General features: G+C 34.3%; 2 protein-coding genes across 2 annotated transcripts; both read left to right on the top strand.

The window, feature by feature from the left end:
- Nucleotides 1-5,393: 5,393 nt before the first annotated feature.
- Nucleotides 5,394-8,974, top strand: LOC137821730 (mechanosensitive ion channel protein 10-like). The gene is made up of 5 exons (XM_068626463.1): nucleotides 5,394-7,118; nucleotides 7,207-7,330; nucleotides 7,606-7,899; nucleotides 7,976-8,178; nucleotides 8,538-8,974. The coding sequence occupies exons 1-5, from the start codon at nucleotides 5,761-5,763 to the stop codon at nucleotides 8,806-8,808; spliced, it is 2,250 nt and encodes a 749-aa protein (XP_068482564.1). The 5' UTR covers nucleotides 5,394-5,760; the 3' UTR covers nucleotides 8,809-8,974.
- A 1,080-nt stretch (nucleotides 8,975-10,054) lies between these two features.
- LOC137822951 (mechanosensitive ion channel protein 10-like) lies at nucleotides 10,055-13,466 on the top strand. Its single transcript, XM_068627986.1, has 5 exons — nucleotides 10,055-11,589; nucleotides 11,689-11,812; nucleotides 12,081-12,374; nucleotides 12,452-12,654; nucleotides 13,008-13,466. The coding sequence occupies exons 1-5, from the start codon at nucleotides 10,247-10,249 to the stop codon at nucleotides 13,273-13,275; spliced, it is 2,232 nt and encodes a 743-aa protein (XP_068484087.1). The 5' UTR covers nucleotides 10,055-10,246; the 3' UTR covers nucleotides 13,276-13,466.
- Nucleotides 13,467-14,396: the final 930 nt, after the last annotated feature.

Genomic DNA, 14,396 nt, shown 5'->3' with positions numbered 1-14,396 from the left:
TTTCCTTAAGTGGAAAGCTCAAGTTGAAAACCAGACAGGAAGGAAGATTAAGGTTCTCCGAACAGACAATGGAGGAGAATACAAGAGTGATCCGTTCTTGAAGGTATGTCAAAATTGTGGCATAGTTCGGCACTTCACTGTTGGAAAAACACCACAATAGAATGGGGTGTCGGAGCGTATGAACAAGACACTTGTGGAGAAAGTTCGTTGTATGCTGTCTAATGCTGAGTTAGGCAGAGAGTTTTGGGCTGAGGCTGTGACATACGCTCAACATCTTGTCAATCGTTTGCCATCATCTGCTATAGATGGCAAAACCTCGTTAGAGGTATGGTCTGGAAAACCTGCAACTGATTATGATTCTTTGCATGTTTTTGTTTTTATTGCATATTATCATGTGATTGAATCAAAGTTGGATTCACGTGCAAAGAAAACTCTTTTCATGGGCTTTAGTCCTGGAGTGAAGAGATATCGTTTGTGGTGTCTAGAGGCAAAGAAGACGATTATCAACAGGGATGTTACCTTTGATGAATCTGTCATGTTAAAGAAGGTAAATCCAGAAGGAGTTGATAGTACTCCGCAACAGGTGGAGTGTGCCCGGAAGCAGGTGGAGTTTGAGCAGACAGTGGTGATCCCAACACGAAATACCACAAGTGACTCTTCTATGACAGAAGAAGAGTCAGATGAGGAAGAGGTTCCTATCCAAGAATCTCAACAACAATCAGCGCCAATTGCAGTTAGAAGACATAGACAAGATATTCAGAAGCCTGCTCGTTTCGTGGATATGGTTGCCTATGCACTTCCAGTTGTTGATGACATTCCATCCACTTACCCAGAAGCCATTTTGAGTTCAGAGAATGGTAATTGGGCAGGTGCGATGGAAGAAGAGATGCAGTCTTTGAAGAAGAACAAGACGTTGAAGCTGACACAATTACCAAAAGGTAAGAAGGCAATTGGGTACAAATGAGTATTTGCAAAGAAAGAAGGATTTCCTAATAAAGAAGATGTTCGTTACAAGGCAAGGTTGGTTGCTAAAGGCTTTGCTCAGAGGGAGAGAATTCATTATAATGAGGTATTTTCTCCAATTAAACATTCCTCAATTCGAATTTTGTTGGCCTTGGTAGCACAGTTAAATTTGGAGCTAGCTCAACTTGATGTAAAGACCGCGTTCCTACACGGTGATTTGAAGGAGGAAATCTATATGACTCAACCAGAAGGATACAAGGCTGCTGGTAAAGAAGATTGAGTTTGTAAACTTAGCAAATCGTTGTACGGACTGAAACAATCTTCGAGACAGTGGTACAAACAATTTGATAAGTTCATGAAGGATCAGAAGTACAAGAGAAGCAAATATGATCACTGTGTGTATTTGCGCAAAATTTAAGATGGTTCCTACATTTACTTACTCTTATATGTTGATGATATGCTGATTGCAACAAAGAGCCAAGTTGAGATTGACAGGTTAAAGACTCAGTTGAGTAAAGAGTTCAAGATGAAGGATTTGGGGGAAGCCAAGAAGATTCTCGGCATGGAGATAAACAGGGACAGGGAGAGGGGAAAACTTTGGTTGTCACAGAAGCAGTATTTGCAGAAGGTACTACATCGTTTTGATATACACGAAGATACAAAACCTGTAAGTATCCCACTTGCTCCTCATTTAAAATTGAGTAGTCGTTTATCTCCGACGACTGATGAAGAACGAGAATACATGGCGAAAGTCCCATATGCAAATGCAGTTGGAAGCTTGATGTATGCAATGGTGTGTACGAGACCAGATATTTCACAGGCTGTGAGTGTTGTTAGCAGGTACATGCATGATCCGGGCAAGTGTCATTGGCAATATTTGTAGAAGGTACTACATCGTTTTGATATACACGAAGATACAAAACCTGTAAGTATCCCACTTGCTCCTCATTTAAAATTGAGTAGCCGTTTATCTCCGACGACTGATGAAGAACGAGAATACATGGCGAAAGTCTCATATGCAAATGCAGTTGGAAGCTTGATGTATGCAATGGTATGTACGAGACCAGATATTTCACAGGCTGTGAGTGTTGTTAGCAGGTACATGCATGATCTGGGCAAGTGTCATTGGCAAGCTGTGAGATGGATTCTACGGTACCTCCAAAATACCTTAGATGTTGGATTGACATTTGAGCAAGATGAATCACTTGGTCAATGCATAGTTGGATATTGTGATTCTGATTATGCAGGTGATTTGGATAAGACGATCTACAACTAGCTATTTGTTCACTTTAGCAAAAGCGCTAGTTAGTTAGAAGTCTACCTTGCAGTCTACAGTGGCTTTGTCTACGACAGAGGCAGAGTATATGACGATTACAGAGGTTGTGAAGGAAGCAATTTGGCTTCATGGGTTGCTTAAAGACTTGGGATTTGGTCAGAAACAACTTGAGTTATATTCTAACAGTCAGAGTGTTATTCATTTAGCAAAGAATCAAGTCTTTCATGCACGAACGAAGCACATTGATGTTCGCTATCACTTTGTGCGTGAGATTTTCGAAGAAGAGGAGATTATTCTCCAGAAGATTCACACTACGGAGAATCCTGCAGATATGCTCACCAAGATGGTTACAAGGGCCAAGTTTGAACATTGTTTAGATTTGGTTAATATCTTGCACATTTGAAGTTGGCGTTCGGAGGCGCAAATTTGAAGCACTGCAAAGTTTATTTTTGTTATGTTTTGAGAAGATCTGTATTAGGTGAGACTTGAAATTAAGCCAAGGTGGAGATTTGTTGATTTTGGCTTAATCCCGAGTCCCACATTGGTGGGTTCATTGTTTGGGAAGGAGGTTTGAGGGTTATAAATTAACCTCTCCTCCTCCTTCACGGTAATATATCCCAATTTGTAATATTTTTTTCCATAATAATAAAAGTGAATTGTTTTAGCTGTACTCGGAGAGTAGGCTAAATTGGTCAAGCTCCGTTAACAATTTTCTGGTGTTTTTTTTTTCTTTATCTTTTTTATTATTGCGCTTTGTTTATTCAATATTACTTGTCGGGTAGCTCTGTTAGTGTTCTGTTTTAGTGGGGAAATTACCTGTTTTTTCCAACATTAATTTCAGGCAGATCGACCAATGGACAAGATTTGTATTTTTGAGGTTGTATTTTTTAGGTGAATTTGTTAATTTATGATGTTTTGGAGGAGAATTTGTTAATTTTAGTCAAGAACGATGACTTTTATTTCTCTATAAAATCAAGATGTGTACAAGTATATCCAGTTTTATTTAGATATTTTTTAACAACAATGTGTTTAGAATATAATTTGTTTGAGCGCTACCATAGGCAAGTTCAACTTGAAACGACAACAACTCAGCCTAATTTCTTGTATGAGGTTCCACCTTTTATTTAACTTCTAAGGACTTGATCACCAACATTAGGATTGAATTGTGTGATTTGTTTTTCTACAGTGGTTTATGATTGGATCGCACAATGCCCGAATCTTGTTGAGCCTTTAATGAGCGTCTTTAATGAACGTCTCCATTGGTTTCTGAATTTAAGAATTTGTCTACTATTTTCTAAAATTCCTCTTCTGGAACGAGTGTTTTTATTTTAGTTTTCTTGAATTTTTACTCTTTATAGGTAAGTCAAGCAATGGATGTGTGAGGACATGTAGAAACATGGGGTATCAATTGAAGCCTTAGGTTCTGTTACCCTTACATTTTCTGTTGTGTTCATTCGTGACTAGTTTTTTATTTGGTGACAGAGATCTATTAAAACAAAAATATTGGTTTAGAATTTCTTCTCTATTTGATTTTTTCAGATTTGATCTCTAAACATAAGGATTTTCCATTGTCATTTGTTTCTCTGCAGTGTTGTTTGCATTATCACTCTATCTTGAAATCATTATTTGTCCTTTTGAGCAACACAAGCAACGTGTGAGGTAGAGTGTAGACACTCTGCCACGAGATCCAACGAATGTTCTTACCCTTGATACGAGTCACACTTTGCGGGAAGGATCATTATGTCTGGTTTGTGATCGTGGAGGGTATTGCTTGGTACCAGTAGGGTGACTTTGTGGGAAGGGCTAAGTGCCCGGTGTAGCGACCAATAGAAGGAAGACACAACCTCATTTGTGTGACTTCTCTTTCAACACCATTTTCATGATTCACTTGGATGATGTTGTAGGAGTAAACACACAGATGAGACAGGTTGGAACTCTAGCTTGGTGTTTCACCATGCAAATATATATAGCCTAACAACCAATCACATCGAAAGGAAACATGTAGGATTTGTTGCGTGTGTGGCTCGCTTTGACACACGTGAGCACTGGGGGTATGGCTTGGTACAAGTTGGATGACTCTCACAAGTCACTTTGCAGAAAGGGCCATTATGTCTGGTTCACGACCGTCGGGGATATTGCTTGGTACCAGTTTGATGTGAGTTAATTTTATGATTATATATTTTAGGAGTTTCATTTTGTTTATGATTTTTGAATTAAGCATAATATGGTAATAAGCTCAGAGAAGATTGTCATTGGACACGAACTTAACTAAGTGGTTAAATAAGTGTGAAAGTTCTTTTAGAAAACAAAAGAGAAAAACATAATTATATAAAGAGAAAAATACAATTATAGAGTAATGATGATGAGATGTAAAATTTAAGAACAAAATAAGATAAAAATGATAAGATAATGAATGAATGTAAAGGAGGAATTAAAGAACATAAATGGAGAAACAAGATGTAAATGAATGGAACAAGAAATGTGAAAGAAGCTTATGGACTTGAGGGAATGTTTCACACCACTTGAAAGAGTGATAATCATTTATGCTTATAGTCTAATGAAAAATGATTTTTTGACACCCCATTTTTCTTTTGCTCCAAATTACACCTTCTTTAAGTGTTGGATTACTTATGTGATAGTAGTATTTTTGTAAAATAATAAACATAAGATGAATGTAATTTAAAGCATTGGGTGTCTAATGCATCAACAACTAATGTCACATCACCATCTATGACCACTGACCAAGTGTCAAGAATAAATTCTTAAATAACCAATATCAATACAACATTTTTCATTTACAAATCAATATTCTATCGTATTTTATTGTTGATGACACAATTTAAGTATTCATTAAAAAAAATTAAAGTAAAAATCGAGATTAAAAGAATTAATGTCAAATTGATTTAATGTATAAATTATTTTATTTTTTTTAAATCTCGTTATACTAATTTTGAATGTATAAAATCAAAATTGTGGTTGAAATTACATTTTTTCCCCATATAACTTTTATTTTTACTTTAAAGAATTAATTAATTTAAAATAACCCTGTGTTTAATATACTTTTTTTTTCAAATTTCGTGAATTAAAGTATGGCTAAAAAAAATTAAACTAAAAAATTATCAATATTATATCGAATTTTCAAATTCATTTTTTTTTTATATAAATTATTCTCAGCAGTAAAAATAGCAGTGATTTTAGCTTTAGCATGATTCCTTCCCCCCTCCATGCAAAATCTCAACCATGTTTCGTGCTTTTTCACACATCACTGTCTGATTCCCTCATTTGCGTGTTTAACTCTTTATTCGTTTGACAAAAAATGATAGAACAGAGAATCGATTCTCAACTACAGCAACTGAACAGTTCCATCCATTTCTACAGCCGTCATTTTCAGAATGTTTCAAACTTTGGCGGAAAATTTCCATCTTCACTAACCGCAGTTGAACCCCATACTGATTGTTGTGTTGATTGAATCTAGCAGCTGCTTCTGCAGAAGCTAGAAATTAGAAAGTTGTCACCTTGACATGGAAGAAGAGAGTGGCGTGGCAGACAAGAAAGGGACAAAGAACGAGGTTGTTCTGCGAATTTCAGACTCTGAAGAAGCCCAGAATGCAACGAAGGAAATTAAAGATTCCGGAAGTTTCCCAGTAGCTGAAAGCAGTTCCCTTTCTCCTCAGCACAACACCTTCACCCAGATAAGTAAAAGGTTTAGAGATTCTCGTGGTGAAATCACAGAGCCTCTGAGCAACAAGGATCAAGTTTCAACAGAGTTGGAGACAACTTCAAAGAAGTTGATGGGTCGGTCGGAATTTTCGAAGCCAAAGTCCAGAATGGTGGAACCATCGTTTCCAAAATATGCAAAATTTGTTGATGAAAAGGCTCGAGTGACAAGTTCATTTGCAAGGAATTCTCCTAACAGGAATGTTCCGGAAGCAACTATAGTCGCCCCAAGAACCCGCTTTCTTGGGACTCCTGCGGAAGAAGATGATGATGATGATGAAATGTACGAGATTGCAAATATGGCAGTTAGCAAGAGATCTGGAAGAAAGTGGAAAATTGTTGAGTTGTTTGCTTTTGCTTTCATCATGGGGTTTTTTATTGCAAGTTTGACTGTTACTAAGTTGCAAAAAAGAGAGGTTTGGGGTTTGAAGCTGTGGAAATGGTGTGTATTTGTATTGGTTATCCTCTGTGGTAGACTGGTCACTGAGTGGTTCATCAATGTTTTGGTTTTCTTGATTGAGAGGAACTTTTTATTTAAGAAGAAGGTTTTGTATTTTGTTTATGGTGTGAAGAAGAGTGTTCAGGGCTTTATATGGCTGAGTTTGGTTCTTTTGACATGGGAAATGCTTTTCAGCCCTGGAGTGAAGAGAACCAGGAAGGTTGGTAGGATTCTTAATTACATTACTCTGACGCTTGCTTCTTGTCTTATTGGAGCAGCTTTATGGTTAGCCAAAACATTGTTGATAAAGCTTTTAGCTTCAAAATTTCAATCTACTAGATTTTTTGACAGGGTTCAAGAATCAATCTTTCATCAATACATTCTCAAGACTCTTTCAGGCCCTCCCTTGATGGAGGGGGCTGAAAAGGTAGGTTCCACTTCAAATAGTGGCCAACTCAGTTTTAAGACCAAGATTAATAAGAAGGTAGGGGAGAAAGAACAAGTTATTGATGTACACAAGCTCAAGAAAATGAAACATAATAAAGTTTCTGCTTTGACTATGAAAGGGTTGATTAACGTGATAAGGAGTTCTGGGTTGTCTACCATCTCCTATGCACAGGTTGAAAATGAGAATGACCAGAAAGATGATGAAATTAATAGCGAGTGGGAAGCTAAGGCCGCTGCTTATAGAATTTTTGGGAACGTTGCCAAGCCTGGACACAAGTAACATTGTTACCCTCTCCTGCATTTCTTTTTTCTGATTCAGTTTCTCTGGATTTGCCTTTTCTCATTTCACCCTCAAATAATTTAGGTATATTGAGATGGATGACCTCTTGCGATTCATGAAAATTGAACAAGTGGAAAATGTGCTTCCACTATTTGAAGGAGCAGTTGAGACTAGAAGAATTAAGAGGAAGTCTCTCAAGAACTGGCTGGTAAAGTACTTCAAAATGTTTCCTTTTGTCTGAGAAAAAGAGTAGTTTCCTTACCATTGTTGTTTTAACCTTAGAATTGGTTAACAATATATCAGAAACTTCTATAGATAGTTGATGCTCACTTGGATTTGATAAATTCACAATCCAAGTGAGCATCCTGTGACCCTACATATAAAGTTGTCCTTCACAGCAAGCATGTGTTTTATTTTCAGCTATGAAGCTATTACCATTTCAATGCCACAAGCATGGTTCTCACATATCATTCTTGTTTCCAGTTGAAAGTGTACCTTGGACGCAGATCTCTCATACATTCACTAAATGATACCAACACAGCTGTTGATGACTTGAATATACTTGCTTCTGCAGTTGTGGTTATTGTGATCATCATTGTGTGGCTTCTTCTAACGGGTTTCTTAGACACTAAAGTTCTTGTCTTTATTTCATCCCAGCTTTTACTTGTGGGTTTCATGTTTGGCAACACAGCTAAGACTGTATTTGAAGCTATTATATTTGTTTTCATAGTGCACCCGTTTGATGTTGGTGATCGCTGTGTCATTGATGATGTTCAGGTAGTTTCAACTCTAAACTCTCTCAACATTTGTACAAAAGCATATACCTGACTGACACATTTATTATGGTTCCCAGATGGTTGTGGAAGAGATGAACATACTAACTACTGTCTTTTTGAGATATGACAATGAAAAGATTTTCTATCCAAATTCAGTTCTGGCAACCAAGCCAATCAGTAACTACAACAGGAGTCCAGAAATGTGTGATTCTGTTGAATTTGCTGTTGATGTTTCTACTTCTATTGAAAGTATTGGAGCTCTAAAGGGAAAGTTAAAAGTGTATGTTCACTATGCTCCAGCTATAAATTTTAATCTTAGATATTAGTTAAACATGTTATGTCTATCCATGCTTTGCAAGGTAATTAATTAGTCAAACTGTTCCTTAAAGTGAGATCAGAGCAATAGTTTTGTAATCTGTGTAATCAATCCTCTGCTTGAGTTCTAGCAAAAAGTGATTATAAATCTTAAGTAGCAAAGGGTGAACTTCAATTTTTACTTATCTGATATAGTTTATTGCTTTTAAATTTTTCCCTAGTGATTGTTCAAACCAGAGATAACTGGTTTATTTTCACATGGTCTTAGTTATGTGTGTCACTTTGTGTTTGAAGTGACTTGATGTTTTTGGACAAAATTTGCAGATATTTGGAGAGTAGGCCTCAACACTGGCAGACTAAACACAACGTATTGGTTAAGGACATTGAGAATGTAAATAAGATGAAAATGGTTGTGAATGTTACTCACACCATAAATTTTCAGAACTATGGGGATAAGAACAGCAGAAGATCCGAATTAGTTCTGGAGTTAAAGAAAATTCTTGAAGAGCTTAATATTAAATATCATATGCTGACACAAGAAGTTCATCTTGTCAGTTATGTAAGGCCACAAAACTCAACATGGCCAACACTTTGAATTTACCTTTCCACAGGTGCATGCATGCAGCTGTGTAGCAGAGTTTTTGTGCTACTATTATATTTAAAAATCAATTTTTAGGCACACTGTAATAAACCATGCTGATTTGTTAACAGGAACAGTGAAAACTCACATCTCACACTTTAATAAATTAATATTTTATTTATTTTTGTTTTATTTTTTAATTCAAAATATTATTATATTATTATAAGTGTTTGTTAAGTATTTGTTTAGATGGGTGATAAAGAAACTTTTCTATAAAGCTAATATTCACGCAATTGTTTGTATTTGTTATTTGTTTGTTTCCTCATCAAAACCTCAAAATTTCCATTTTCTACATCGTTTGTTTCAAATGATGGAAATGGCGCATCATTATGGTTATTTTGTTTTTCCCAATAGGAAGTTCGAAAAACGGAACATAAAAAATGATAAAATACAAAAAATAAGAAAGTTTACCCGTGATAACACAAAAAATTTATGGAAATTTAGGTAATGGATGATGTATTTAATATTTTATTTATATTTATGTTTTTTATTATGATAAAGTGAATATTTAAAATGATAATAGTAAAATAAAAAATATTGATAGTAAATAAATATTAATAGTAAATAAATATATTTTTACTTTATTTCTTTTTATAAAACAGTTTTATTTCTCACCTTCTTTCTCATTCTCTTTCATTATTTTTTACTCCTTTGCTTCTGATCATATATTCAAACAAAATACTTATTTTACTTGTAATTTTAAATTAATTTTTTTAAAAATTATCCTTAATTTAATTAATATAAAAAGTTAGTTAGGATAACAAATAGAAAAAAAATACAATGGTATACAAATGCACATAAAAAATTAAAGTATAATATATAATTAACTTAAAACTACATTAAAATAAAAAATTAAATATTTTTCTTAATTTATGGAAGAAAATCTTAAATAAACAATTATACATAGAAAGTATAAGCAATAAAAGTAACAATTTACAAGAAACAAACTCAAGTCCTTTTATGAAAATGAAAAAAATGAATTTATCATAGTCACAATTTACAAGAAACAAACTCAAATCCTAAATCCTAAATAATTTATCAATATATTTATAATTTTTATATAAAAAAATCAGAATAAAAAATAAAAAACTATTAATAATACATAAACTTATTTCACATCTTGTTTATTTTGTATTTTTATTTTAACTTAAAAAATTCTCATTTTTCACTTTAAATTCTTATTTTATTTTTTTAATTTTGTAATCCTCAATTTCCATTTAATCCCAAAATAAGAGAGTTTCAAACCATTCCAGAAAGTTTGTAACTTCACAAACCCCAGTGGAACCTCCTACAAGTTTCAGCTTCAATGTTGTTGAAAATGGTTGTTGTACTGATTGAAATCTAAAAACTGCTTTTTGGAGAAGTTAGAAACTAAAAATTTGTCACCTTTGACATGGAAGAAGAAAGAGACGTGGCAGACAAGAAAATGACAAAGAACGAGGTGGTTCTACGAATTTCAGACACTGAAGAAGCCATGAATGCAGAGAAGGAGCAAAGAGATTCTAGAACTTTCCCAGTAGCTAAAAACAGTTCCCTTTCAACTCAGCATAATACCCAGATAGGTAAAGGGTTTAGAGATTCTCATGGTGAAGTCACAGAGCTCAATGGTCAAGTATCCACAGAGTTGGTGACAACTACAAAGAAGTTGATGGGTCGGTCGGAGTTTTCAAAGCCAAAGTCCAGAATGGTGGAGCCAACGTGTCCAAAAGATGCAAGCTTTGTCGAAGAAAAGGCTCAACTGACAAGTTCACCTGCAAGGAGTTCTCCTAACAAGAATGTTCCTGACGCAACTATTGTCACCCCAAGAAGCCCCTTGCATGGGACACCAGGGGAAGAAGAAGATGATGACGAAGAAGTGTACAAGACTGCATATATTGAAGTGAGCAAGAGATCTGGTAACAAGTGGAGAGCTTTTGAGTTGTTTACTTTTGCTTGCATTGTGGGGTTTTTTATTGCAAGCTTGACTGTGAATGAGTTGCAAAAAAGGTTGATTTGGGGATTGGAACTGTGGAAATGGTGTGTATTGGTTTTGGTTATCCTCTGTGGTAGACTGGTCACTGAGTGGTTCATCAATGTCTTGGTTTTCTTGATTGAGAGAAACTTTTTATTTAAGAAGAAGGTTTTGTATTTTGTTTATGGTGTGAAGAAGAGTGTTCAGGGATTTATATGGCTAAGTTTGGTTCTTTTAACATGGGGACTGCTTTTCAACCATGGTGTGGAGAGAACCAGAAAGGTTACTAAGATTCTTAATTACATTACTAGGGCTCTTGCTTCTTGTCTTATTGGAGCAGCTATATGGTTGGTCAAAATATTGTTGATAAAACTTTTAGCTTCAAAATTTCAATCTACTAGATTTTTTGATAGAGTGCAACAATCAATCTTTCATCAATACATTCTCAAGACTCTTTCAGGTCCTCCCTTGATGGAGGTTGCTGAAAATGTAGGTTGGGCTTCACATAGTGGCCAACTCTGTTTTAAGACCATGAATAATGAGAATGAAAGGGAGAAAGAACAACTCATTGATGTAGACAAGCTCAAGAAAATGAAACAAGAGAAAGTTTCTGCTTGGACTATGAAAGGGTTGATTAATGTGATAAGGAGTTCTGGGTTGTCTACCATCTCCTATGCACAGGATGAAAATGAGAATGACCAGAAAGATAATGAAATTAATAGCGAGTGGGAAGCAAAGGCAGCTGCATACAGAATTTTTGGGAACGTAGCCAAGCCAGGACACAAGTAACATTGTTACCCTTTGAAAACTCTGCAAATTTTTTTTTTCTGATTCAGTTTCTCTGGCATTGCCTCTTGTTCTCATTTCACCCTCAAATATTTCAGGTATATTGAGAAGGATGACCTCTTGCTGTTCATGAAAAATGAAGAAGTAGAAAACGTGCTTCCACTATTTGAAGGGGCAGTTGAGACTAGAAGAATTAAGAGGAAGTCTCTCAAGAACTGGCTGGTAAAGTACTTCAAAATGTTTCCTTTTGTCTGAGAAAAAGATTAGTTTCCATTACCATTGTTGTTTTAACCTAAGAATTGGTTAACAATATATCAGAAACTTCTATAGATAGTTGATGCTCACTTATTTATTTGTTAAGTTCATAACCAAGGCCACGCATACAAAGTTGTCCTTCACAGAATGAGTGTTTTATTTCCAGTTATCAAGTTATTACTCATTCCAATGCTACAATACAAGCATGATGCTCACATATTATTCTTATTTGTAGGTAAAAGTTTACCTTGAACGCAGATCGCTCCTACATTCACTAAATGATACCAACACAGCTGTTGATGACTTGAATATGCTTGCTTCTTTGGTTGTGCTTATTGTGATCATTATTGTGTGGCTTCTTATAATGGGTTTCTTAACAACCGAAGTTCTTGTCTTTATTTCATCCCAGCTTTTACTTGTGGTTTTCATGTTTGGCAACACAGCTAAGACTGTATTTGAAGCCATTATATTTATTTTTGTGATGCACCCCTTTGATGTTGGTGATCGCTGTGTTATTGATGGAGTTCAGGTAGTTTTCAACTCTGAGCTCTCTCCTCATTCACTTCACCATTTATACCTGACTGACACATTTATTATGGTTCCCAGATGGTTGTGGAAGAGATGAGCATACTAACTACCGTCTTTCTGAGATATGACAATGAAAAGATTTTCTATCCAAATTCAGTTCTAGCAACCAAGCCAATCAGTAACTTCTACAGGAGTCCAGAAATGACTGATTCTGTTGAATTTGCTGTTGATGTTTCTACTTCTATTGAAAGTATTGGAATTTTAAATGAAAAGTTAAAAGTGTACGTTTTTACTATGCTCCATGTGTAAATTTTAATCTTAGATTTTAGTTCAACATGTTGTGTCCAACTGTTCCTAAAGTAGGAGATTAAGGTAATACTTGTGTTATCTATCTCTATCATCTTTTTCTGAGTTCTAGCAAGAAAGCTAGTCTGAACTGTGAGATAATTCACGGTTCTTTTCCTTCCATTGGTATGAGAAGCAAAGGGTTTAACTTCAACTTGTATTTCTAATATAGTTACATTTAAAGTTTTCCATAGTTCTTGTTTAAACTAGAGATTACTGATTTATTTGCACATTGTCTCATTAATCTGTTTGTTTCAAGTCACTTTATATGTTTGGTCAAAATTTGCAGATGTTTGGAGAGTAGACCTCAGCATTGGCGTCCCAACCACAGCGTATTGGTTAAGGATATTGAGAATGTAAATAAGATGAATATGGCTCTATATGTCACTCACACCATAAATTTTCAGAATTATGGTGATAAGAGCAGAAGAAGATCCGAATTAGTCCTAGAGTTAAAGAAAATTCTTGAAGATCTTAATATTAAATATCATCTGCTGCCACAAGAAGTTCATCTCAGTTATGTAAGCTCACAAGACTCAACAGCACAGACATTTTGAAGATATCTTATCCTTTCATAGGGTGCAATTTTTTGCTGTTATATTGGTTCTAGACTAATGGTTCTCTCCATAGTCTATCTAGTTTGTGATCAAAGATGGTGTGACAAATTTGATGATCTAGTTGTTTGTAGGAAAGAAGTGAAATTGTTATTTTTTTTTATAAAAGGTTTCATGTTAGTTATAATTATGCACATATCAGTTTAGTAACAATAATCATCACAAAAAGAAAAGTATTATTAAAAGAAAAAAGAAAAAAAAAAGATGTTTAATGACATCAAAGAATACCAAGTTGGCAAATAATAAAGAAAAGGAAGGGATTGGTGATGGGCATACACATTAATCATTAGGAGAATAGGAGGAGTTCAAATCACATTATTTTCTTCCTAACAATTTTTTGCCTTTTATTATTATGTTAGAGCCAGAATCATGTTTAAGTATGATCACTTGGTGTTAATATTGTACTATCTGTACCATGTGATATCCGAGGTATGTTGTGTCTTTTTTGTGATCTGTGTTGTGTTCATAATAGCATCCATTGTCATCATGACAGATCTTTTAGCTATATGGTCAAGAAATTTGTGCTTGTTCTTTTGAACTTCTTCCATGTTTAATTTGGTAAATATTACATTTATATTTCAATTTGACTTCGCTTAATTTGCAGGGCTTTGAACACTTTTTATGTATGAGTTGAAATCAATGTTTTCAGAAAACAAACATGTATTGAAATGGTGAAAAAAAAGATTGCTTTGCTTGTAATTAAATTTTTAATTTTAATAATATACATTATGAGAGGTGGTAAATTAATATAGAGTTAAGTTATATGTTTTATAAGGTAAATAATAATAATAATTGATAGTTATGTTAATTATTTAATATATATTTAACATTTACGCACTTTATCATTTAACATAATTGATAATAGATTTGAATTTTAATATCTAAGTTTTTTAAACATATTTTATCATCATATTTTTCAAATTTTTGTAAATTTTATCAATCTATTATGTGTATGACACAGTATCATTAACATCTTAAAAACAATGTTATTTATCATCAATTTTTGCAAAAAAAAAAAGTTTTATTACTAACACATAATAGTAAAATAAGTAAAATTGAAAAAT

This window comes from Phaseolus vulgaris, chromosome 9, assembly GCF_000499845.2.
Source record: "Phaseolus vulgaris cultivar G19833 chromosome 9, P. vulgaris v2.0, whole genome shotgun sequence".
Taxonomy (NCBI): Eukaryota; Viridiplantae; Streptophyta; class Magnoliopsida; order Fabales; family Fabaceae; genus Phaseolus; species Phaseolus vulgaris.
Note: the sequence above shows the minus strand (reverse complement) of the source record. Positions and strands in the feature narration are given on the sequence as shown.